The following is a 23,732-nucleotide window of genomic DNA, read 5'->3' as shown; positions in this document are numbered from 1 at the left end:
ACAAAATTCTTTGTTTATACACACCGAATCATAACATATGATGTCCTCAAAATAATATCGGAAGCACTTACTCATCATACTTGATATGATAAATAGCTTCTTCATCAGTGTCCATGCAGTCTGAGTAAGACGTGGATGGTGTACTGTCCAAATAATTTGCATTCTCTCTAGAATGATCTTGACTTAAGTTTCCATTAGTCCTTTTGTAAGAATTGCCACTCTTTACTTGAGCTTTACCATTTTTATGTCCTTTTGTTGCTCGAGTAACATTTTCTATATGAGCTTCAAACCAGGCTCCAATGCTGACATCACGGGCATCCACCAATTCGTTTATCTAAAAGGAAAATTTGATAATGAATATTTATTTTCTATAATCCTGGTTAAGAACAGAAAGGAAAAACTGACTAAGCTACTTAACCGTCAGTGAAAAAAATTCTACACTGCTGATTTCAACTGGTTTGGGCTTGGGTAAGTTAGAGCAATGTTCAGTCATTCAAGTGTTGTGCTTTAAGTATTTTATTCCTCCACTCTTAATAAGATCTGTTATGAACACAATTTGTAAAAACATGTTTTTAAAAGTTGAGGCTGACTTATTATTTTTTTTAACCTACAAAATTAGCTTAATCTCTCTCTCCACGGAATTTTTTCTTGCTTCATGGAATTGTTCCTTATGACTAAAATAAGCACGTATACTTAAAATATTAGCCCACAACCAGATTTTAAGATTTCCCTGGACTTCCAAATTGGAATTATTACTTAACCCTGATTCTTTTTGACCTACGCTGCTGCTGAATGCTTCAGTGTTTGAGAAGGGGGGGGGGGGGAGGAAGGGAGATGGACTCTCCAAGTCTAACAAGGCTGCTATCATAACCAGTTGAGACTGGTGCTTCCATAAATCTTTCAACTGTGAGAAACAGAAGTCTCTCGTGACTCTCTTCCTTTCTGCGCTCACAATAGTGCTGGTAGTAAGTTATGAAACTACTCTGTTGTAGAGCATGTTTCATTCATTCGTTATCCTAACACATTTTCTCAAGCCTTCAACTAATTAAATACATATTACTTCAACAATACAAGGTTTTTCCTGTGATTTGAGTTAAACCACTGAGGTATACATTGCTTCAGTTACGCAGACGTTCTTTTAAAAACTGTAGTGTATAAACAGTTATTTTCTTTGAAATATTAACTGGATTAAAATAGTATAAAAAAACACTTAAGGAACACCTTTGTGCACTGCACACCAAATATAAGAAAACATTATTGCAGTAGAACTGCTATGGAGCTATACCAAGTGAAGAAGATAAGGCGTATGGAAGAGGACTCTAAGATGAAAAATTTAAAGTAAATTCTAAAAATGCTCAGAATAGGTTCAGTTACTGTAAAATCAAATTGGGGGAACTACTTTTCATTCTCACTTTGGAAATAATAGTTTAATAGGAATGTTTCACAGATGTATTTTTAGTTTTACTTTATTTGCAAAGCATCCTTTTCTTCCGTTTTTATTTTACACAAAGAAGGAAATTTACCTTCTAAGGACCATCTAAATGTCCCTTTAAAAAAACCAAAACCAACCAAACAAAAAACCCCAGAAAAATTGAGCCCAAAAGATAACATGTTAACATAGCAGCCAACCTCAGGACATGAACAAACTTGTTTTACCACACTATGGTGCATACAAGAGAATTTTGCATTTCCAAAATGTTTAATAGGCAGACTCTGCAATGATACATAGATAGAACAATTATAAAACTCATTTTTCTGGGATAATTTTATAAGGCTGAATTGCTTCAGTATTATGTGTATTATGTGTTTACAGTTTTTTAAAATGAGGGCAGTTTAATTTGCCACAGATGTGTATGGTTTAATTTATAGCCTTAATCAAGCAGCAAGACAGTGACAGAGATGGTTATTTATTCTTACTACACCCAAAGACCAGCATGTATAAACAAAACAACATGAATGATATTAATTATCAGTATTTAAACTGAAGCAGTCATTAGGTAAATTTGAAGTACAGATGAAGGCAGTTCCTAAACTAAAAAATTTACCGAGAGACAGAGGGTGAAAGGTAAGAATATAATGCATAAAGTATATATCATATTGAGCCTATTCCTTCTTACTTTTCACGCACTTCCTTGGAAAAAAAAAAAACATCAAAAAATTCAACCCTTTCCTTTTTTCTGACATGTAAAATCCCAACATTCAATTTAAATTTTTATTCTCAACTCCCACAATATTAAAAGCATACCTTTTTAAAAGATAAACATATAATAAACAAATGAAAGCTACACCTTGTTTTAAGTCAGTCTGTTGACCTACTTTAAACATAAGGAGTGGGTATTTCTGCAAGGAAACCTCAGGAAAACATCCCTATGTAACCGTAGGCATTTCAATTAGTTCTAGCTTAAAGCGATTCGCAACTTTCTCCTCCTGAAAATGCAGTTGGGACGCAGACATTATTGAGGTTTCCCCATCTGCAGCTACTTCTTGAGACTAGCTACAAAGATGACAAAGCAGCCATGTTATTCAAGCCAAAACCCATTAGAGCCAGAAAGAAGTAAGTCTCCTGTGATCGTTCCTCCCAAATGCATCTTTCTATACTGTGATGCTCACACTTGGACAATAGACTTCCCAGCCTTGTAGAGAATATAGACAAATAATTACTAGTATAAACCCTTGAGAACTATATCAGAGTTATTGTATATACCATCCTATTTATACCTGATGAACCAAAGATGTAGACAATAGCAGAGGGGTTCAAAGAAAAACTAAGGCGTTCAGAAGAAGAATGTTAATCAGCGGTATAACAACAAAGCCTTTTTAATCTGTAACTCTGTTATGAATATAATTTGAATTGGTAAACCAACACGGACACTTTAAGCTTAAGGGCAGCCATTGATACGGAGAGCTTTAAACTAGACTTAGCAGGGGAAGGGGATGCAGTTTTGAGCAACAGAGAAGAGCCAGGGGCTGTTGATGTATTAGGAACCAACAGGGAAACACCTGTGAAATGCTTCAAAGGAATTAGGTTGTGTTCCTCTATAAAGGTGACAAGGTAGGTAGCCCAGCTGAAGTGCCTCAATACCAATGCACGCAGCATGGGTAACAAGCAGGAGGAGCTGGAAGCCACTGTGCAGCTAGAAAGCTACAATCTGATTGGTACCGCTGAAACACGGTGGGACGAATTGCACGACTGGAGCACTGCAATCGATGGCTATAAACTGTTCAGAAGGGACAGGCAAGGGAGGAGGGGCGGGGGGGTTTGCCCTCTATGTAAAATAATGGATTGACTGCACAGAGCGGTCTTTGAAAAACAGTGATGAACAGGTTGAGAGCTTATGGGTAAAAATTAGGGGCCAAGCCAACAAAGGAAACCTCATGGTTGGTGTCTACTATAGGCCACTCGAACAAGGGGAACCTGTAGACAAAACGTTCTTACTTTAACTATGGGAAGCATCACGCTCACAGACTCTGATCCTGCTGGGGGACTTCAGTCACCCTGACATCTGCTCGAAGAGCAGCACAGCAAGCTCTAAGCGGTCCAGGAGACTCTTGGAGTGCGTCGAGGACAATTTCTTAATCAAGGTCTCTCCAAGGGATGTGAAGAATAACAAGAAGGCCTTCTACAGGTATGTTGGCCAGAAAAGGAAGACAAAAGAAATTGTACCCCTCTGATAAATAGGACAGGGTATCTGGTGACAACTGACATGGAGAAGGCAGAGGCGCTCAACAATTTTTTTGCCTCAGTTTTCAATGGTAATCTCTCTTTCCACATCTCTCGAGTCCCTGAATCTCAAGGCAGGCACTGGGGGAATGAAGTCCCACCCATCGTAGGAGAAGATCAGGTTCGAGACCACCCGAGGAACGTGCACAAGTCCATGGGACGCAATGAGATGCATCCCAGGGTCCTGAGGGAATTGGCTGATGTAGTTGCCAAGCCACTCCCCATCATATTTGAAAAGTCGTGTCAGTCAGGCAAAGTCCCAAGTGACTGGAGAAAAGGGAAACATTGCACCCGTTTTTAAAAAGGGTAAAAAGGAGGGCCCTGGGAACTACCGACCAGTCAGCTTCACCTCCGTGCCTGGTAAAAATGATGGAACAGATCCTCCTGGAAGTTATGATGAAGCATATGGAACACAGGGAGGTGATTAGGGACAGCCAACATGGCTTCACCAAGGGCAAATCATGTCAGACTAATCTGGTGGCCTTCTACAATGGAGTGACTGCTTTGGTGGACAAGGGAAGAGCTACGGATGTCATCTACCTGGACTTCTGTAAGGCCTTTGACATGGTCACCCACAACATCCTTGTCGCTAAATGGGAGAGAGATGGGTTTGATGGATGAATTCTTAGATGGAAAAGGAACTGGCTAGATGGCCACATCCAAAGAGTTATAGTCAATGGCTCAATGTCCAAGTGGAAACCAGTAACGAGTGGTGTCCCTCGAGGATCCATACTTTTATGATCGCTTCTCCATTTTGTTCTAATGGACAACACAGCAAGTTTGCAAAGAAATAAATAGGGTAAAACTAGAAAACCTCCCCGTGGCTTCAAATTTCCAGTTGGCTTTATCTTTCTACAGGAAGCCATTTCTGGTTCAGGGGTAAACTTATTTGAGAATACACAAAATGTTGCTGGCATTGTGTCTGAGTATATGAACCCTCCTGAAATCTGCAACACTGGATATCCCAGTGCAGAGACACTTCAGTGATGCTATAGGAGTCAACTTGGACGGAGCCCAGTTAAGAAGTTCTGCTTTGACACTGCCCCCAAGGTACTCCTACAAAATCAGATTATTCAGTATGGGTAATTTCTCAAGCCTGTCAAGGTCCCGCTGGATGGCATCCCTTCCCTCTAGTGAATCAACTGCATCACTCGGCAAACTTGCTGAGGGTGCATGCAATCCCACTATGTATGTCACGGATGAAGATAGCATTGGTCCCAGTACAGACCCTTGAGGAACACCGCTCGTTACTGTTTTCCTTTTGGATATCGAGCCATTGACTATAACTCTTTGGATGCAGCCATCCAGCCAGTTCCTTATCCATCTAAGCCAAGATCTGAAAGTAATGAGCAAGACAGATTACATTTGGTGGTGGGTTCACCTCGGCTGGCTACCAGACTCTCTCACTCCGCCTCCTCAACTGGATGGGGGGAGAAAATAAGATAGAAAAGCTCATGGGTCGAGATAAGGACAGGGAGATCACTTACCAATTACCGTCACGGGCAAAACAGACTCAACTTGGGGAAAATTAATTTATTTTATTGCCAATTATAATAGAGTAGGATGGTGAGAAACAAAGACAAAACCTAAACCACCTTCCCCCTACTCTTCCTTCTTCCCAGACTCAGCATCACTCTTTTAATTCCCAACTATTCTACCTCCTCCCACCTTGAGCAGCGCAGGGGGGTATGGGGAATATAGGGTTGCGGTCAGTTCTTTGTCTCTCCTGCTCCTTCCTCCTCACGTTTTTCCCCTGTTCCAGTGTGGGTCCTCTCCATGGGCCACAGTCCTTCAGGAAAAGACTGCTCCAGCATGGGTCCTCCATGGGCCACAGTTCCAGGCAGGAAAACCTGCTCCTGCATGGACTCCTCTCCACAGGCCACAGTTCCTGCCGGGAGCCTGCTCCAGCATGGGCTCTCCACAGGTTTGTGTCTACGGCAGTTTTCTTCCCAAGCAACCGTTACGCGTGCTGAGGCCCTGTTTTCCAGGAAGTGGCAGGACATGTGCCTGTCAATGGGAAGGAGTGAATAAATTCCTCTTTTTGCTTTGCTTGTGCATGTGGCTTTTGCTTTCCCTATTTAACTGTCATTATCTCGATCTAGAAATCTTCTCGCCTTCCTTCTATTTCTCTCCCCGTCCCACGGGAGAGGGGAGTGAGCAAGAGGCTGGGTGGGTGTTTGGCTGCTGGGTGGGTGTTTGGCTGCTGGCCGGGATCAACCCACCACAGCCCTTTTGGGCACCTAACATGGGGCATGAGATAATGACAATTTTGATCTGAGTGTGCTATAGCTGTTGTAGCTGTTAATTGGCAGGCTTCTGTGCTGGTCACAGAGCTTGTTCGCTTTACTGTATAAGAGAGTTTAGGGCTTGTTAGTGGCTGCTTTCGATTCTTGCTGTTTGCTATGCTGCTTATTTCTCTATTTCTCTGTGCCTGGGAACATTTTGATAAAAGCAATGGCCGCATACTTGGGCCGGCATATGGCCCTGGTAATAGATGTCTGTCCTCTGCTGGGTGGGCTACCTTGTGGGGAGAATGAGGGATTACATCTCCCTCTTCTCCTCTGGGACTGATGCAGCTGGCTCTGTTGCACGGGCTCCCGAGGTTCTTGTACATCCTTACGTAAACTGTTTGATTCTGTTATCTAACCAACATCATTGGCTTTTTGTCGAGTATGTGGAACCTGGTTTCATCCTGGCATAAGAGGAAACAACTTGTTGGCGAGGCCACAGAGAAACATAGAATCATGGAATAGTTTGGATTGGAAGGGACCTTTAAAGGTCATCTAGTCCAACCCCCCCTGAAATGGCAGTTGACATGCCCTGAGGCAGTCGATCCCTGAGTGGCAGGGTGTATGGGAGGATTTGGGCAGATGCCTAAGGTGGTTATCACCTCTGATAGCCTGGGATTTTACGCCTGGACAGGCATGTAATCACGTTGAATTGGTGCGCCACTTGACAGAAGGGTGCCTTGCCTACCCCAATGAGACCCAGCAGCTCCTAGCACTGTATTGGGCGTTGGCCTGTGCCTACTGAGCTTCTGTTCAGCACCATTGGAGGAGCACGGGAAGGAGGGACTCTACGTCTGAGGGCACAATGGTTGAGACAGGGACCCAAACCCCAACTACAGCAATGGCCCCGGTAGTCAAAAAGAAACACTGGATGTGGAGGTTGACAGGTCCATACCATTGATTAGTAAGGGAGGAGGAGGAAGAAAGGTCTGATCAGGAAGCTGGATCCTCGACAAAGAAACAGGAGGAGGAAGTGACAGGCTTCACCCAAGAGGCAGAAACCACGTGGTCCCTAACCCTGAGTGAACTTCGAGATCTGCGGAAAGATTACGGCCTTCAGCCAGGTGAGCTGATTGCTGCTTGATTGCTCTGATGCAGGGATACTGGGACAGGAATTAGATACTGGTCAGGAATTAGAGGGTAAGGAAGCCCAGCAGCTGGTATCCCTATCTAGGGACTGGCGAATTGACAAAGAAATTGGAAGAGAGGCAGCAATTCTCAGCCTCTGGAGGTGGCTCCTGTTGAACGTGAAGGTGAGATATCCCCTCAAGGATGATCTTGTAAATTACCGAGGGAAGTGGACCATCACCGAGGAAGGCATCCAGTATCTGAGAGAATTAATGGTGTTGGAAATCGTCTACAGTGACCCGGACAGCAACCAGGTCTCCAAAGATCCAGTGTACGCAGGCCATGTGGAGGGGGTTTGTCTGGAATGCACTGGTGTTGTACTCCAACACCCTGGCGATGATGGACTGGCCAGACTTCAATATACCAACTGTGGAGAGACTGTCCCACCAGCTCCAGCATTTTGAAGAGAATCTCTCATCTTCCTCATCCCGACGGGCCAGTGTCTCAGCTGTCAGGGGCGCCCCATGGAGCTAGCCTCTCCTGGCCAGAGGGAAAGGGAGCCACAGGTGCATGCTGCGTAGCACCCTCTGGATCATCCTGAGTGACCAGGGGGAGGACATGAGGAAGTGGGATGGTGAGCCCACCTCAAAGCTAGAAGCCCACGGATGTGACTTGCGGGGGAAGATAGCTGCTAAGAAGAGGCCATCCAAGAAGGCTTTTGTTCCAGGTGCTGTTGAGACGGTAGAAGGCAACTGGCAACCAGCGATCCCCCAGATGCAGAAGGAGGACTGAGAACGCCTCTCCTCTTGATTTTGGTGAAAGGACTTCTGGTCTGATACTGCAGCGGTCGGATAGCGAATACTCCAACGAGGAATAGAGGGTCCCTGACTTCAGCCAGGCAGAGGAAAGGGATGACTGAGTGTACTGGGCTGTATGGATTCGATGGCCTGGCACCAGGGGAGTATAAGGCTCTGCGTGGACACTAGTGCACAGTGTACCCTAATGCCATCAGGGTACAAGGGGGCGGAACACATCTGGATTTCTGGACTGATGGGGGGATACCAATTGTTGTCTGTGTTGGAGGCTGAGGTGAGCCTAACAGGGAACAAGTGGCAAAAGTACACCATTGTTACCGTCACGGAGGCTCCGTGCATCCTTGGCATAGACTACCTCAGGAGAGGGTACTTCAAAGACACAAAAGGATACCAGTGGGCCTTTCATGTAGCTGCTGTGGATAGAGAGAAGACTAAACAGCTGTCTACCTTGCCCAGCCGTTCAGAGGATCCCTCTGTTGTGGGGTTGCTGCGTGTCAAAGAACAGCAGATGCTGATTGCTACCACGATGGTGCACTGGCAGCAATATCACATCATCTGGGACTCCCTGGTTCTCATCCATGAGTTGATTTGTCGACTGGAGAGCAAAGGGGTGATCAGCAAGACTCGCTCACCCTTTGGTAGTCCTACATGGCCAGTGCAAAAGTCTGACAGAGGGTGGAGGTTAACAGTGGACTATCAGGGCCTGAACAAAGTCACACTGCCATTGAATGCTGCTGTACGGGACGTGCTAGAACTCTTATATGAACTAGAGTTGAAGGCAGCCAAGTGGTATGCCACAACTGATATCGTCAATGCATTTTTCTCGATCCCTGTGGCAGCAGAATGCAGGCCGCAGTTTGCTTTCCCGTGGAGGGGTGTCCAGTACACCTGGAATCGACTGCCCCGGGGTGGAAACACAGCCCTGCCATTTGTCACGGACTGATCCAGACTACACCGGAACAGAGTGAAGCCCCTGAGCACCTGCAATACATTGATGACATCATCATGTGGGGCAACACAGCGAAGGAAGTGTTTGAGAAAGGAAAAAGAATAATCCAGATTCTTCTGAAAGCTGGTTTTACCATAAGACAAAGCAAGGTCAAAGGACCTGCGCAAGACACACAGTTTTGGGGAATAAAATGGCAAGATGGACATTGTCACAGACCCAAGGGATGTGATCAATAAGATTCCATCCACTTCAGAAGTTGTTGGTACAGAAGCACAGCTCCTCTTGGCACCGCGATTGCCTGTGCTACACTGGATGTTCAAAGGAAACGTTCCCTCTGCACATCACGCAACTGGTGCTACATGGAGTAAGTGGGTAGCGTTGATCATGCAACGGGCTCAAATGGGGAACCCCAACCGCCCAGGAATCCTGGAAGAGATCGTGGACTGGCCAGAAGGCATAGATTTTGGAGCATCGCTTGAGGAGGTGACTCGGGCCCAAGAAGCACCAATGAGTTATCAGTAGGTGAAAGGCAATATGCTCTGTTTACTGACGGATCCTGTTGCGTTGTAGGAAACCATTGGAAGTGTAAAGCAACGACACAAGTCGTTGAAGCCGTCAAAGCCATCAAAGAAGGCGAGTTGGGTCAGTCTGCAGAAGCGAAAGTCATCCAGCTGGCCCTAGAGATTGCTGAATGAAAAAAGTGGCCAGTACTCTATCTCTACACAGACTCATGGATGGTGGCAAATGCCCTGTGGGGGTGGCTACAGCAATGGAAACAGAGCAACTGGCGGCACAGAGGCAAACCCATCTGGGCTGCTGCATTGTGGCAAGGCATCGCTGCCCGGGTAGAAAAACTTGCTGTAAAGGCACATCATGTAGATGCTCACATGCCCAAGAACCGCATCACTGAAGAACATCAAAACAACAAGCAGGTAGACCAGACTGCCAGAATTGGAGTGGCTCAGATGGACTTGGACTGGGAAAGTAAGAGTGAGTTATTCATAGCTTGGAGGGCCCATGAAACATCAGGACATCTAGGGAGAGATGCAACGTGCAGATGGGCTTGTGATTGAGGGGTGGACCTGACTATTGAGGCCATCGTGCAGGTCACCCATGAATGCAAAACATGCGCCGCAATGAAGCGAGCCACACAAGTAAAGTGTCCCTGGAATAGCAGGTGGTGGCTGGGATATCGATATGGTGAGGCCTGGTAGATTGACTATACTGCCACAAACTTGCCAAGGCAAGCGCTGCATGGAAGCAACTGCTGGGTGGCTAGAAACATACCCTGTAAACCACACCACTGCTCAAAACACCGTCCTGGGCCTTGAAAGGCCCGTTCTGTGGCAACAGGGCACCCCAGAAAGAATCGAGTCAGACAATGGGACTCATTTCCGAAACAACTTCATAGACTCCTGGGCCGAGAAACACGGCATTGATTGAGTGTATCACATCCCCTATCACCCACAAACCTCTGGAAAGACTGAACGATATAATGGACTGTTAAAGACTATGCTGAGAGCATTGGGCGCTGGGGAATAGAAGCACTGGGATGTAAAATTAGCAGAAGCCACTTGGCTGGTTAACACCAGAGGATCTGATAACCAACCTGGTCCTGCCCAAACACAGCCCCTACATGTTGTGGGAGGAGATAAGGTCCCCATAGTGCACATAGGGAAGTGGCTGGGAAAGGCAGTGTGGGTTGCTCCTCCCTTGGGAAAAGGAAAACCCACTTGTGGGATCGTCTTCGCTCAAGGACACGGGTGTACTTGGTGGGTAATGCAGAAGGATGGGGAAACCCATGCACCCACCACCATACACAAAATCATCCATTCCTTCACGTGGCACATCCACCTTTAAATAACAGTAACTCAATGATTAGCAGATTCTTAAGCCAATTGTCACAGAGTTATTTTAAAATATTATTTTACAATGAATTAGTGTTCTATTCTCTGCCCAAGTCATTTTTTTTTAAATCAGTCTTCTTTACAGGAGTATTCTATGGCTATAGACTATTCTATGGCTAGTAATGACACATTTAAGTCTGCAACTAGAACACCAGAGAGGAGACTGCTGCAAGCATGCTTCTCTAATGATTTAAAAGGTATAAAGCACTGTGCGGTATTCAGCAGTAATGATACTCAGGGCAAAAATACCTGTTTCTGGTATGAGCAAAAACCCAAGTTCCTAGAATATCAGCAAATGCGCAAACTTAGAGCAAGTCAATTAATCTGCAACGGTGCCCATCTTTGGGGACAAAAAAAATGAGAATTACTAAAAAATAACTGACATGCTCAAGTTCTTACACTACCTGACTTAACAGTAACTTATATGTATATCTCTACCCAGCATCATTGCTTCATTAAGATTTAAAAGAATAACATAAGTTGGAAGACAATCAGTACTTGAGGTGCTCTACTTTGTTATAGAAGGAGAGAAAAGCTACAAGAAGGTGTGGTTTCTTGAAGTACACAGACTATACTGAAGTTAACATTACAAGAGGCTCATAACCAGTACGGCTACATTCTCATAGCCAGCTACTGCAAGGAAGCAGCTATACCCACAACATAGTACCACTTTCTCCAGCGTACCCTTCCCTCTGCAATTAAGATAACACCTTCTGGTCTGTTCCAACGTTCCAAGTTGTACTAAAGGAATGTCAGATATAGAGAATTCAGGATATAGCCCCAGGTCTATATATGAACAAACAAGGACAATCTGTGTACGTTCAAAGGAAATCAATACAATAGACACTTTAAATCCTTACTGAACACAATATTACTTATTAAAAAGTCCTTCTTCCCAGTAGTCAGCTCCTACATCACCATAAAGCATGAAAGCATTACTGAAATGAGTGACAAATAATCCCCCAGTCAAATTAGGTATTCAACCTAAAAAAAAACCCTGGCAATTTTCATCAAAATAAGTACTGCAATTTGTCTCTGAAACAAAACTTTGGGGAATGGGTGAACAGCAAGTTCCCCAATCAGCTTGATAGGACATTCAATCCAACAACGGTTTATACAGCAGATTGAGAAAAACTTTGCTCAAAGACTCCCCCAAAATGAGGGTGCCTAGGCAATGTATTAAACTAAAAGATATACATTTGGTAAATAATTGTAAATAATATTTTTAAGAACATTTGTCGTCAGTTCATAATTTACATTTATGAAGTCAACAGGCAAATAATTAGTCAAGCTGTGTTTCATATAAGTCAATAATGACTTATAGGGATTAAAGGGATATTAGAATATGTACTAAAGCAAGAGTAACTTGCTTTAGAGCAAGAATAACAGATTTTTCCATTTCACTAGTTCTTCTAACTCCAGTAATTTAGAAAACAGTCAAGTTACCTTAGTAAATTTCGCTTCCATTTTTTCTTCCTGTTTAGCATGCTTCTAAAACTTAAGGCCTCATTAACATCTTTTGATTGATGCACCACCAATAAACAGCTAGAACTGGTGCATCTGTCATCACTCTTTCAGTATACTGAGCATCTACAAGTACAAGAAAAAGATGACATCTTCCAAACACATAGAAATTCCTAGCCTCTACAAAGCATGCAATGATTTTGATATTTAGTTGCTCCTTAGGGAGTACAGCAGCCCAGAGCGCTGCAAACAGAGGTGCGGCCACTAGCAGCAGTTTGTGGTGCAGGGCGCCCAGGACGCTGCAGGGGCTGCTCTCAGTTTGCACAGCAGTTTGCACACAGAAAGGCTGACTCCTGATTAGGGAGGATCCAGCTCACAGAGAGCAGCAGATAGTGACATGGTAGTTGTCACAGCAGTTATTAACACAGCTGTGGTGCAGAGGGGACAGGCACTTATGCTGAGGACTGCGTGGGGCTGCTTGGAGATTGTGCAGCGATGGTCTCAACGTGAAGCAGGGCACACTCCCCAGCACGGATTGGTGGTGATAATGCCCTTGGCACACTGGAGGCCTCGATCCAAACAGAGTTGGGGCGGGCTGGGAGGATGACACTTCCCAGGTGTCGGGCTGCAGAGAGCGCCTGGGGTCTCTCTGTGGGACTGGGGGCAGTGGTGGCATCTCCTGTGAGAGAGAGGTGCTCTGGTCAAGGTACTGAGTCACCAGGTGAAAGAGATGCAGGAAGAGGTTCAGTTCTGGGCCCCTCTGTACAAGAGGGACATTGAAGTGCTGGAGCACGTCCAGAGGAGAGCTACCAGGCTGGTGAGGGGTCTGGAGACCAGGTCATATGAGGAGAGGCTGAGGGAGCTGGGCATGTTTAGCTTGGAGAAGAGGAGGCTGAGGGGAGACCTCATTGCCCTCTACAGCTACCTGAAAGGAGGTTGGAGAGAGGTGGGTGTTGGCCTCTTCTCCCAAGTAAATAATGTCAGGACCAGAGGAAATGGTCTGAAGCTGCGGCAGGGGAGGTTTAGATTAGATATTAGGAAGAATTACTTTACTGAAAGAGTGGTCAGGCACTGGAACAGCCTGCCCAGGGAGGTGGTTGAGTCACCATCCCTAGAGGTATTTAAGAAACGTCTAGATGTGGCGCTTCAGGGCATGCTCTAGTGGCAGAGATTGTAGGTTGTTTGGTTGGCCTCGATGATCTTAAGGGTCCTTTCCAACCATGAAGATTCTGTGATTCTGTGATTCTGTGAGGTGAGCAGACTGCAAATCATCAGGGAGGACAGTGAGGAGATTGACAGGGTCTTTGCAGAAACTCTGCGGAGACAACAGCCTGAGCCACACACAGCAAGGAAGGAGGGACAGCCAGAGACCATGGTCAAACAGGTAGCTGAGGGTGGCTATCAGGATGGAGAAGGCTGGAAGCTTGTGACTTCTGGAAAATGGAAGAAAGGCTCCTGCTCCACCTGCAGACCTGCAAGTGCCCTGGGCACTGGTGAGGACAAACAAGATCCTTCAGGGTATGCATCAGAGCCAGCTGAGCCCAAACCTTGTGTCTGCACGAAGGGAAAAAGGAAAGTGACAGTCACTGGAGATGCCCTCCCGTGGGGGACAGAGGCACCTATCTGCTGACCCAAACTGATGTCTCGGGAGGGTTTTTGCTTGCCAGGGGCCAGGATCCGGGATGTTGCAAAGGGACTGCCAAGGCTTGTCTGGCCCTCAGACTACTATTACCCCTTCCTGCACTTCCATGTGGGCACCAGTGTTACTGCCAGGGGTAACCTGGAGTATTTCACAAGTGACTACAGAACTCTGGGGGTGAGGGTGAAGGGCACAGGGACCCAGGTGGTATTCTCCTCAATGCTGCCAGTGAGGAGGAAAGGCTCAGGTACAAGTGGACTCATCTGGTGAGTCAAGACCTGTCTGTGTGGCTGGTGTCACAGGCACGGCTTTGGCTCCTATGGCCACAGGACCTTCTTTGAGGAGCGAGGGCTACTGAGCAAGGATGGGATACATCTGACAAAGTGGGGCAAGAGTGTTTTTGCAAACAGGCTTGCTAACCGAGTGAGGCGGGCTTTAAAGTAGGTATGCCAGGGGAGGGTTACCATAACCTGAAGAGAAGTGAAGGCACAAGGGGCACAACAAACGTATCTGGGGGACAGCATGACAGGGGAGGCTCTCACACTTGCCCTGTAAAAGCAATCAGCAATCCAGGAGGCTTCTGGAGCATATAGAAGACTATTTCTTGATGCGGGTGATCAGTGAACCGACTAGGGAAAATGCACTGTTGGACCTGCTACTCACAAACAAGGAAGAACCGGTTGATGGCGTGAAGGTCGAGGGCAGCCTTGGCTGCAGCGACCATGAGACTGTGGAGTTTAAGATCCTGAGAGGCGTGATCAAGACAAGCAGCAGAATTACAGCCCTGGACTTCAGAAGAGCAGATTTTGGCCTGTTCAGAGATCAGCTTGGCAGGATCCCATGGGAAATTGCCCTGGAGGGCAAGGGCGCCCAGGAGAGCAGGTTGATCTTCAAGGACAAACTCCTCAGAGCACAAGAACGGTCCATTTTCAATGTGCAGGAAGTTGAGCAAGAGTGGCAAAAGGCCAGCATGGGTGAACAAGGAGCTCCTGACTCCGCTCAGACACAAAAAGGAAGTACACAGGAGGTAGAAGCAGGGGCATGCTACTTGGGAGGGATATAGAGACACTGCGTGCGCAAGTAGAAATGCAGTCAGGAAAGCCGAAGCTCAGCTGGAGTTGAACCTAGCAAGGGAGGTGAAGGGCAACAAGAAAGGCCTCTCTAAGTACATCAGTAGCAAAACGAAGACTAAGGAGACCATGAGCTCATTGTTCAGTGGGGCAGGGGACCTTGTGACAAGCGACAGGGAAAAGGCTGAGGTACTATATGCCTTTTTTGCCTCATTTTTCACTGGTAAGGTTTGCCCTCAGGCCTCCCAGGTCCCTGAGCATCCTAGCAGAGTCTGGGGGAGTGAAGCAGTAGCCACAGTAGAGGAAGAAAGAGTTAGGAATCACTTAACCCACTTGGACATACACAAGCCCATGGGATCGGATGGCATGCATCTGAGGGTGCTGAAGGAGCTGGCCAATGTCACTGTGAGGCTGCTCTCTATCATCTTTGAAAGGTCATGGCAATTGGAGGAGGTTCCTCGTGACTGGAAAAAGGCAGATGTCACACCCATCTTCAAGAAGGGCGGGAAGGAGGATCCAAGGAACTACAGGCCGGCCAGCCAGCCTCGCCTCAGTCCCTGGAAAGGTTATGGAGCAAATCCTCTTAGAAGCCATTTCTAAACACATGAAGGACGAGGAGGTGATTGGGAGCAGCCAAAATGGCTTTACCAAGGGCAAATCATGCCTTACCAACCTCATTGCTTTCTATGATGTGGTGACTGCTTCTGTTGACAAGGGGAGGGGAGTGGACATTGTATACCAGTAACTAGCGGGGTCCCTCAGGGATCAGTACTGGAGCCAATACTGTTTAATGTCTTCATTAACAACCTGGATGAGGAGACAAAGTGCACTCTTGGCAAGTTTGCAGATGACACCAAATTGGGGGGGGGGAGCAGTCAATGTGCTGGAGGGCAGGGCTGACTTTAAGAGGGACCTGGACAAGCTGGAGAAACGGGCTGACAGGAACCTCATGAAGTTCAACAAAAACAAATGCCAAGTCCTGCATCTGGGCTGGAATAACCCCTGCAACAGTACAGGCTGGAGGCTGACTGCCTAGGAAGCAGCTCTGCAGAAAAGGACCTGGGGGTCCTGGTGGACAACAAGTTGAACATGAGCCAACAGTGTGCCCTTGCAGCAAAGGAGACCAACAGCATCCTGAGCTGTATTAGTAACAGTGCAGCCAGCAGTTCCAGGGAAGTGATCCTTTCCTTCTCTTGTCTTGGCACTTGTGAGACCTTATCTGGAGTAGTGTCCACTTTTGGTCTCCCCAGTACAAGATAGACATGGGCATACTGGAGCAAGCCCAGTTCCTTTGTGTGCCTGAACATGGCTTCCAGGAGGATTTGCTCCCCAACCTTCCCAGATTCTGAGGTGAGTTTGACCAGTCTTTATCTCCTTGGATTCTCCTTCTTGAAGACGGGTATGATGTTTGCCTTTTTCCGGTCATCAGGAACCCTCAGGGTCATCTCATCTGGTTCCATGGACTTGTGTATGTCCACAGTTGGCTGAAGTGCTCAGTCTTCCTCTACTGTGAGTAATACTTCCCTGCCCCAGAGTCTGCCACTAGGCTCAGGGATCTGGGAGATCTGAGGGCCAATCCTACCTGTAAAAAACTGAGGCAAGGCAGGCACTGAGTTCCTTAGTCTTTTTGATGTCCTTAGCTACTAGATCCCGTGCTCCAGTGAGCAGTGGGCACATGTTTTCCTTAGCCTTTCTTTTGCTGATGCTGTACTTATAGAAGCCCTTCTTGTTGCCCTTTACATTTCTTGCTAGTTCCAACTCCAGCCAAGCTTTGGCTTTCCTAACTAAATCCTTGCATGTGTCTCCATATTCCTCCTGGGTAGCCATTCCCTGCTCCCACCTTCTGTGTACTTCCTTTTTGTCTTTGAGCTCAGTCAGGAATCCCCTGTTCATCTGTGCTGGCCTTCTGCCACGCTTGCTCAACTTCCTGCGTGTCTGAGTGGATTATTCTTGTGCTTTAAGGAGGTTGTCTTTTTGAGGATCAACCAGCCCTCCTGAGCCCTTTGCCCTTTAGGACAGTCTCTCATAGTATTCTGCCAAGCAGTTCCTTTAACAAGCCAAAATCTGCTCTCCTGAAGTCCAGGGTTGTAATTTTGCTACGTGTCTTGCTCACTTCTTTCAGGATCTTCAACTTCATCCTCATCGTGGCTACTGCCAAGGGTGCCATCGACCTTTATGTCCCCAGCCTGTTCTTTGTTTGTGGGTGACAGGTCCAACATCTTCCCCTAGTTGGCTTGTTATCTCCATCAAGAGTTTGTGTTCAACACACTCCAAAAAATTCCCGGATCGTTTTTTGTCCTTTCATGTTGCCTTTCCATCAGATATTGGTGTGGTCAAAGTCCCTCATGAGTACCAGGGCCTGTGATCATGTGGGCTTTTTCCAGTTGCGTAAAGAAGGCTTCCTCTACTTCCTCTTGATCAGGTGGTCTATAGCAGATATCTCCCCAGTGTCGTGGTTTAACCTCAGCCGCCAACTAAGCACCACACAGCCGCTTGCTCACTCCCCACCCAGTGGGATGGGGGGAGAATCGGAAGGGTAAAAGTGAGAAAACTCATGGGTTGAGATAAAGACAGTTTAATAGGTAAAGCAAAAACTGCACGCACGCAAGCAAAAAGCAAAACAAGGAATTCACTCAGTACTTCCCATTGGCAGGCAGGTGTTTAGCCGTTTCCAGGAAAGCAGGGCTCCATCACACATAACAGTTACTTGGGAAGATATACCCCATAACTCCAAATGTTCCCCAACTTCCTCCTTCTTCCCCCAGCTTTTATTGCTGAGCGCGACATCATATGGTATGGAATATCCCTTTGGTCTGTTGGGGTCAGCTGTCCCGGCTGTGTCCCCTCCCAACTTCTTGTGCACCCCCAGCCTACTCCCTGTCAGGGCGGTGTGAGAAGCAGAAAAGGTCTTGATGCTGTGTAAGCACTGCTCAGAGCAATAACTAAAACATCCCTGTGTTATCAACACTGTTTCCAGCACAAATCCAAAACATAGCCCCATACAGGCTACTATGAAGAAATGTAACTCTATCCCAGCCAAAACCAGCACACCCAGGCATCACCTGTGTTGGTCTGTTCTCTGATTTGTACTTACGTTCTCTTGACTGGCTCCTCCCCTGCTCCAGGGCAAAGTTGTGTGTGTTTGAGCTACTCCTTTGCACAGAGCACAACCCCTCCCTGCCTCTTGTCCAGCCTGTCCTTTCTGAAGAGCTTCATCCATCCATGGCTGCGCTTCATTTATGTGACCTACCCCCCACATCTCTGTAATCCCAATGAGAACAGAGCCCTGCAACCATGCCCAGAATATTGATTTCTCTTGGTTTTGTCGTGCGTGTGTCCCCCTCCATGCTGCATGCATTTATGTGCAGGCACTTGAGATGGGCTCCCACTTGTGCTGCTTTCACAGGGAAAGTGAGGGCCTACCTGTCCCCTGGGTACTTTCTCCATGCCCCTGTTCATTCATTTCTCTTCAGGCTTTGGTCATCATGACCTATCAGACGTAGTTCAAAGTCCTCCTCCCCAAGTTGGCAAAGATCCCCCACTTTGTCAGGTGGTTCTTGTTCCTTCTCAGCAGTCCTCATCAATCAATTAGGATCCCATGGACACCAGTGTCCAACCTATAGGATGCATCTGCTCCTACCAGGGCCTTGTCCCTTCACCTGCAGTATTGAGAAGAACACTTGGGCTCCCATGTGCTTCACCCTTGTTCCCAGACCTCTGTTGTCACTCGTGATTTGCTCTAGGTCTCTTTTTTGCAGTGTTACCAGCATCCACACAAATGAGCAGTAAGGGGTAATAGGTCAAAGGACTGGACGAGCCTTGGCAGCCTCTCTATAGTATGCTGTATCTGGGCCTCCAGCAAGCAACGAACCTCCTGTGACAGATCCTTTCCTACAAGAAGACAGAACCAGGCTCTTCACAGCAGTGCATGATGGGAGGATGAGAGGCAATGGGCATAAGCTGAAACAAGAGAGTCTCTGACTGAATATAAGGAGAAAACTTTTTTCACAATGAAGTCAGTCAAGCAGTAGAGCAGGTTGCCCAGAGGGGTTGTGCAATCCGTCTTTGTATGTTTTCAAGACCTGACTGGATAAAGCCCCTGAGCAACCTGGTCTGAATTCAGTGTCGACTCTGCTTTGAGCAGGATGTTGGACTAGGGCCCTTCCGAGGTCCCTTCCAACCTGAATTATTCTATGATCCTATGTCTGGTCAGCAGATGGATCCCCTGCAGAAGGGAGACTCCAACTGCAGTCACCCAATGATCCCTCTTGGTGCTAACGCACAGTTCTATTGGGTCTACCATGGCAAGGTTTTGGTAGCCAGGGGTGGGACGGCAGGGGTGGCTTCTGTGAGAAGAGACCAGGGGCTGCCCTGTGCCAGACACAGATGGTTCCAGCCAGCTCCACAACAGACCCAACCGCAGGCCAGAGCTGAGCCAATCAGCGAAGCTGGTGACGCCTCTATGAAAGCATATTTAAGAAAGGGCAAAACACCGTATGGCAGAGAGAGGAGTGAGGAAAAAAAGTGTGAGGAGAAACATCCCTGTGAACACCAAGGGCAGAGAAGGAGGGGGAGCAGATATTCCACTGCAGACCATGGAAGAGACCACAGTGGAGCAGGTATTTCCCTGCAGCCCGTGGAGAGGAGCCACGCTGGAGCAGGGTAAAAGTGCGAGGAGGAAGGAGTGGCAGAGACAAAGTGTTATTAACTGACCGCAACCCCCAAATCCCCATATCCCTGCACCGCTCGGGGGAGTGGGGAGGTGGGTGTAGAGGAGTCAGGAATGAAGGAGTGAAGTTGAGCCTGAGGGGGTGTGGGGAATGATGTTGTTTTAATTTTTGTCTTTGTTTATCATCATCCAACTCTATTTTAATTGGCAAGAAAATTAAATTTAATTTTTCCCCAAGTCGAGTCTGTTTTACCCGTGACGGTAATTGGTAAGTGATTTCCCTGTCTTTATCTCGACCCACGAGCTTTTTCATCTTATTTTCTCCCCCTGTCCTGTTGAGGAGGGGGAGTGAGAGAGCGGCTGGGTGGGCATCTGGCAGCCAGCCGAGGTCAACCTACCACAACAGTTTGGGCCCAGCTGGCTCTGAAGCCTCCCTTCAGAGCTGCTTTCTCCTCTTTGGCTACCAAGGTACTCTACCGGTTCTGTAAATTCAGATCTGCAGGTAGAGAAGGAGCCTTTCTCCTGCTGCCGGAAGTCACAAGCTTCCAGCTCCAACCTCCCCCCCCACCCCCACACACACTTGGGTGCGTCCATCCTGCTCTCATTCAAGCATAACCGCTAGCCATCCCTCCTTCCTTGCATCATGTGGTTCAGGCTCTCGCCTCTGTAGTGTTTGTGAAGACCCTGTCCATCTCCTGCTCATCCTCCTCGATGCTACACAGCCTGCTCCCCTCCTCCCATAGCTCCTTCACCTGCTGACTCAGTGCCTCAACCAGAGCACACCTCTCACAGGTGATGCCGCCATCACCCCCAATCCCAGGGAGAGGCCCCAGGCACTCCCTACAGCCCCAGACCTGGGCAGCTGCATCCTCCCTCCAGGGCTCTGTGTCTGAGTCAAGCCCTCTGCCATACCAGGGGTACTTGCACCTGCCAGTGCTGGGGACCGAGCCCTGTGGCACGTCACTGACATTGTCACACAGCTTTAAGCAGTCCCTATACTCTCTCTGGAGCAGTTTCTGGGCCTCCTTTGTGCCCCCTGCTGTGCCAGCTGACAAGTCTCTTTTAGCTGTGCTCTGCAAACTTGCTTAGTGATTAAATAGGTGCTCCCCTGTAGCAGATAAGTTTAGTCTGACCAACTTTGCTGTTGTTTTAATCTATCTATTAGGGAGCTAGTTATCTGGCTCTTTTGGTCTTTGTTACTGAATTGGTCCTCCAGGGATACGTTTTGAGATGTGCTTTGACAGCAAGTTTACTGCTTGACACAATATCAGCAGCTTTGACATATGTAGTATGGCAATGAAGAAGTTTTTCTGATAGTCATACGTATCATCATGATTGCCGAATTAAATGACGGTACCTTCTGTATCTCCATTAGGTGATTATACATCAGTCCAATAACTTGCATAGAAAATATGGCATACATTGGACTCCTAGTCTAGACAATAGAGGATTAAGCTCTTAGGTACACTTGCTGTGCCTGTGAATTAAGGCATATTAGTGCAAATATTTTTATCAACTATTTTTTCCTTAGCAAAAACTAAGGACGTTAAAATATTTGATTTGAGTATTTTCATTCCTGTGCAGCCCAGACAGTAGTAATCAAGCAACTTGGGAAGAGACTGAGTACTTCAAAGTATTTCTAAAAAGAAGAAATAAAAAAATGTTAGCTGAAGTTTGAGACTGATATCTATATTTAGTAGTCTTCCAAAGTATTTTGCTCTGTAGCACTTTACAAATGGGCTAGTTCCCACTCATATGTATGGGCGACAAAGAATTATTATAAGACATGGTATTAGCTAAGGTTCTGGGAGAAGTATAGCTGGACTACAGTAGCATTGTTCATTGGGTAATTAGCATCACTGCCAGAGCTACATAACTCTACTGGAAATGACATGATGTTGCACTAATACAACTATATTGTTCTATTTCCAGCACTAACTTGGGGTGTCTGTACTGTACTCCGTCGTGTGATGGAGATGGGCTTGCACCTTATTTTTTTCTTTTGTGCAAGGAAGGCCTTCCTCGGATTAGATGGCAGTCTAGCATCATCTTTACAACATATGACCTTATACGTTACTTGCCTTTCTTAGTTTTGTTTTCTATTCTGACATCTTTTAGAGTTTATCGATGTTTCTTTAATTTCTTTATTGTATGGCTCTTTGCATGTTAGTAATATGAGCTACTTAAGTATTTATTGTCTTTCCACTTGCCCTTCTCATTTCAAGGTTCTCTTTCCTAAGAAATAAGATGGAGTCTATTGAGTCTCTTTCCTGTAAATATCTATGCTGTATACTTGCACATAATATTTTTCTTTCGCTTCTGAATGTACGCTGGTTAATTTTTTTGGCGATAATTTGTTCTGTATTCTTCGCAATGAGTTTGCAGTAGTGGTTTGGGCTGAAATCTTGGAAGCATTTTTGCGTGACTCACTTAAGCAAACTTCCATGGTAACTGGATATTATCCTGAACTGCATACTGCTACAGCTTTAAGTTTAGGTATTGTTAATGGCTTGTTTCTTATGAAGACTGATAATAAGCAGTGAAAATAAGGATATAAGGATAAGGATATAGCTCCTCTAAACGTTTCAAAGGAAGGCAGAGGTAATGTGACAGTAAAATAGCTCGTGTTTCAAATTATCAAGGGCAAGCCCAGCAGAGGGCCACCAAGACGGTCAACGAGAGGCTGAGAGCTGGGTTTGTTCAGCCTTCAGAAGAGAAGGTACCAGGAGATGTTATTTCTGTCTGCAACTACCTGACCAGAGGATACAGAGAAAATGGAGCCAGACTCTTCTCGGAGGTGCACAGTGATAGGATGGGAGGCAATGGACACATGTTGGAACATGGGAAATTCTGATTAGATATTAGGAGTTTGTTTGTTTGTTTGTTTGTTTGTTTGTTTGTTTTAACCATGAGGGTGTTCAAATACTGGAACAGGAGCCCAGAGAAGCTCCTTTGATCTTCTTCTGAACCCCACCGCCACATGCGCATGTGCACGCGCGCGCGCACACACACACACTCTCTGCTATAATACCTGCATCTAACAATTAAGATGAAACTACATAGAGAGTGTAGTAGAAGGGGTTTTGTTTATTTTTAAACTTGAGAAGAATAGGTGATGGCAAATCTTAATCTGCCCAGGCCCTACATGTTCCCTAAAACAGAGTTCTTGAACAGAAAAGACATAAGGATAGATAGCTTCAAGTTGAATAAGAAAACTTTGGTTAAGGGTCCTTTATAGAAGTTATCCACACTAAACCCATCATAAAGAACATTATTTTGAATAAATTAAAAGAACCTAGAACTCCCCATTGGGTGCCCACATAAGTGAAGTTCAGTGGAGCTTTTAGAATTTCTACTATATTCAATCTCATGATTTATGTACAGAACTTGCTCTTCCTGCCATGCAAGAAGGTTGCTGGAATTTTCACTTCCATCTAACCTTTTCCAGAAGTTAAGGAGTTCAGGATTTTTGATTCCTTGAGCACACAGCAGGAGAGTTCCCTGTTGAACATGCTCAATGAAGGCTGTCCTCCGGTCAAAAGTTGCATCAAGTAACAGTCTTGTACAGAAGTATAGCACTAGGCCAATGCATTTACCTGGCCAAGAGCTATATTTCTGTTCCTTTCAAGGGTGCTTCAGAGGAGTCCTAGAGTAACAGAGCTGCAATAAAGAATATCACCAGAAAACCAAATCCAAAAGTTGTCGGTATCCACCTATAGTATATAAACAGAGCATGATCCCAACATCAATTTGAACACCGCAAGTCTAGTCACCTAGGCTATGTATTTGAACATACCTCCAAACAGCTTTTACAACTCAGAAAGTTAAGTGAAAATTTTAAACCAGCTTTTATGAATGTAACAGTCATTCCTGGAAGAAAAGAGCACCCTGTTAGGCTATGTGATAAAAAAAGCTCATCTGCAGAGGAACAATGGCAGGTGGGAGAACCCGAAGAATAATCTGCCCAGGCCTATCGCAGGAGAGCCTTCAGCCCATCAAAGGCTCATCTCCACACACACAGGAGGGAGCACAGAGGCACGATGGCAGGCAAGGGAACCCCAATAACAGAGTCAGAGTAAGGGACACCCTGCCCCGGCTCCTCCCAGGGCTGTCCCAGGAGAGCCTCAGCCCCATTGTCATTG

At 46.3% G+C, this 23,732-nt stretch overlaps 1 protein-coding gene across 2 annotated transcripts in view; it reads right to left on the bottom strand.

Moving 5' to 3' along the window:
- LOC141735507 (E3 ubiquitin-protein ligase UHRF2-like) overlaps positions 1-23,732 on the bottom strand; it is a 143,691-nt gene that overhangs the window by 101,198 nt on the left and 18,761 nt on the right. For both annotated transcript variants that reach the window (XM_074568404.1, XM_074568405.1), the window contains exon 3: positions 72-334. In XM_074568404.1, the coding sequence (XP_074424505.1) occupies positions 72-334 (263 nt within the window). The remainder of the gene's footprint in view (positions 1-71; positions 335-23,732) is intronic.

This window comes from Larus michahellis, chromosome W (assembly GCF_964199755.1).
Source record: "Larus michahellis chromosome W, bLarMic1.1, whole genome shotgun sequence".
Classification (NCBI taxonomy): domain Eukaryota; kingdom Metazoa; phylum Chordata; class Aves; order Charadriiformes; family Laridae; genus Larus; species Larus michahellis.
Note: the sequence above shows the minus strand (reverse complement) of the source record. Positions and strands in the feature narration are given on the sequence as shown.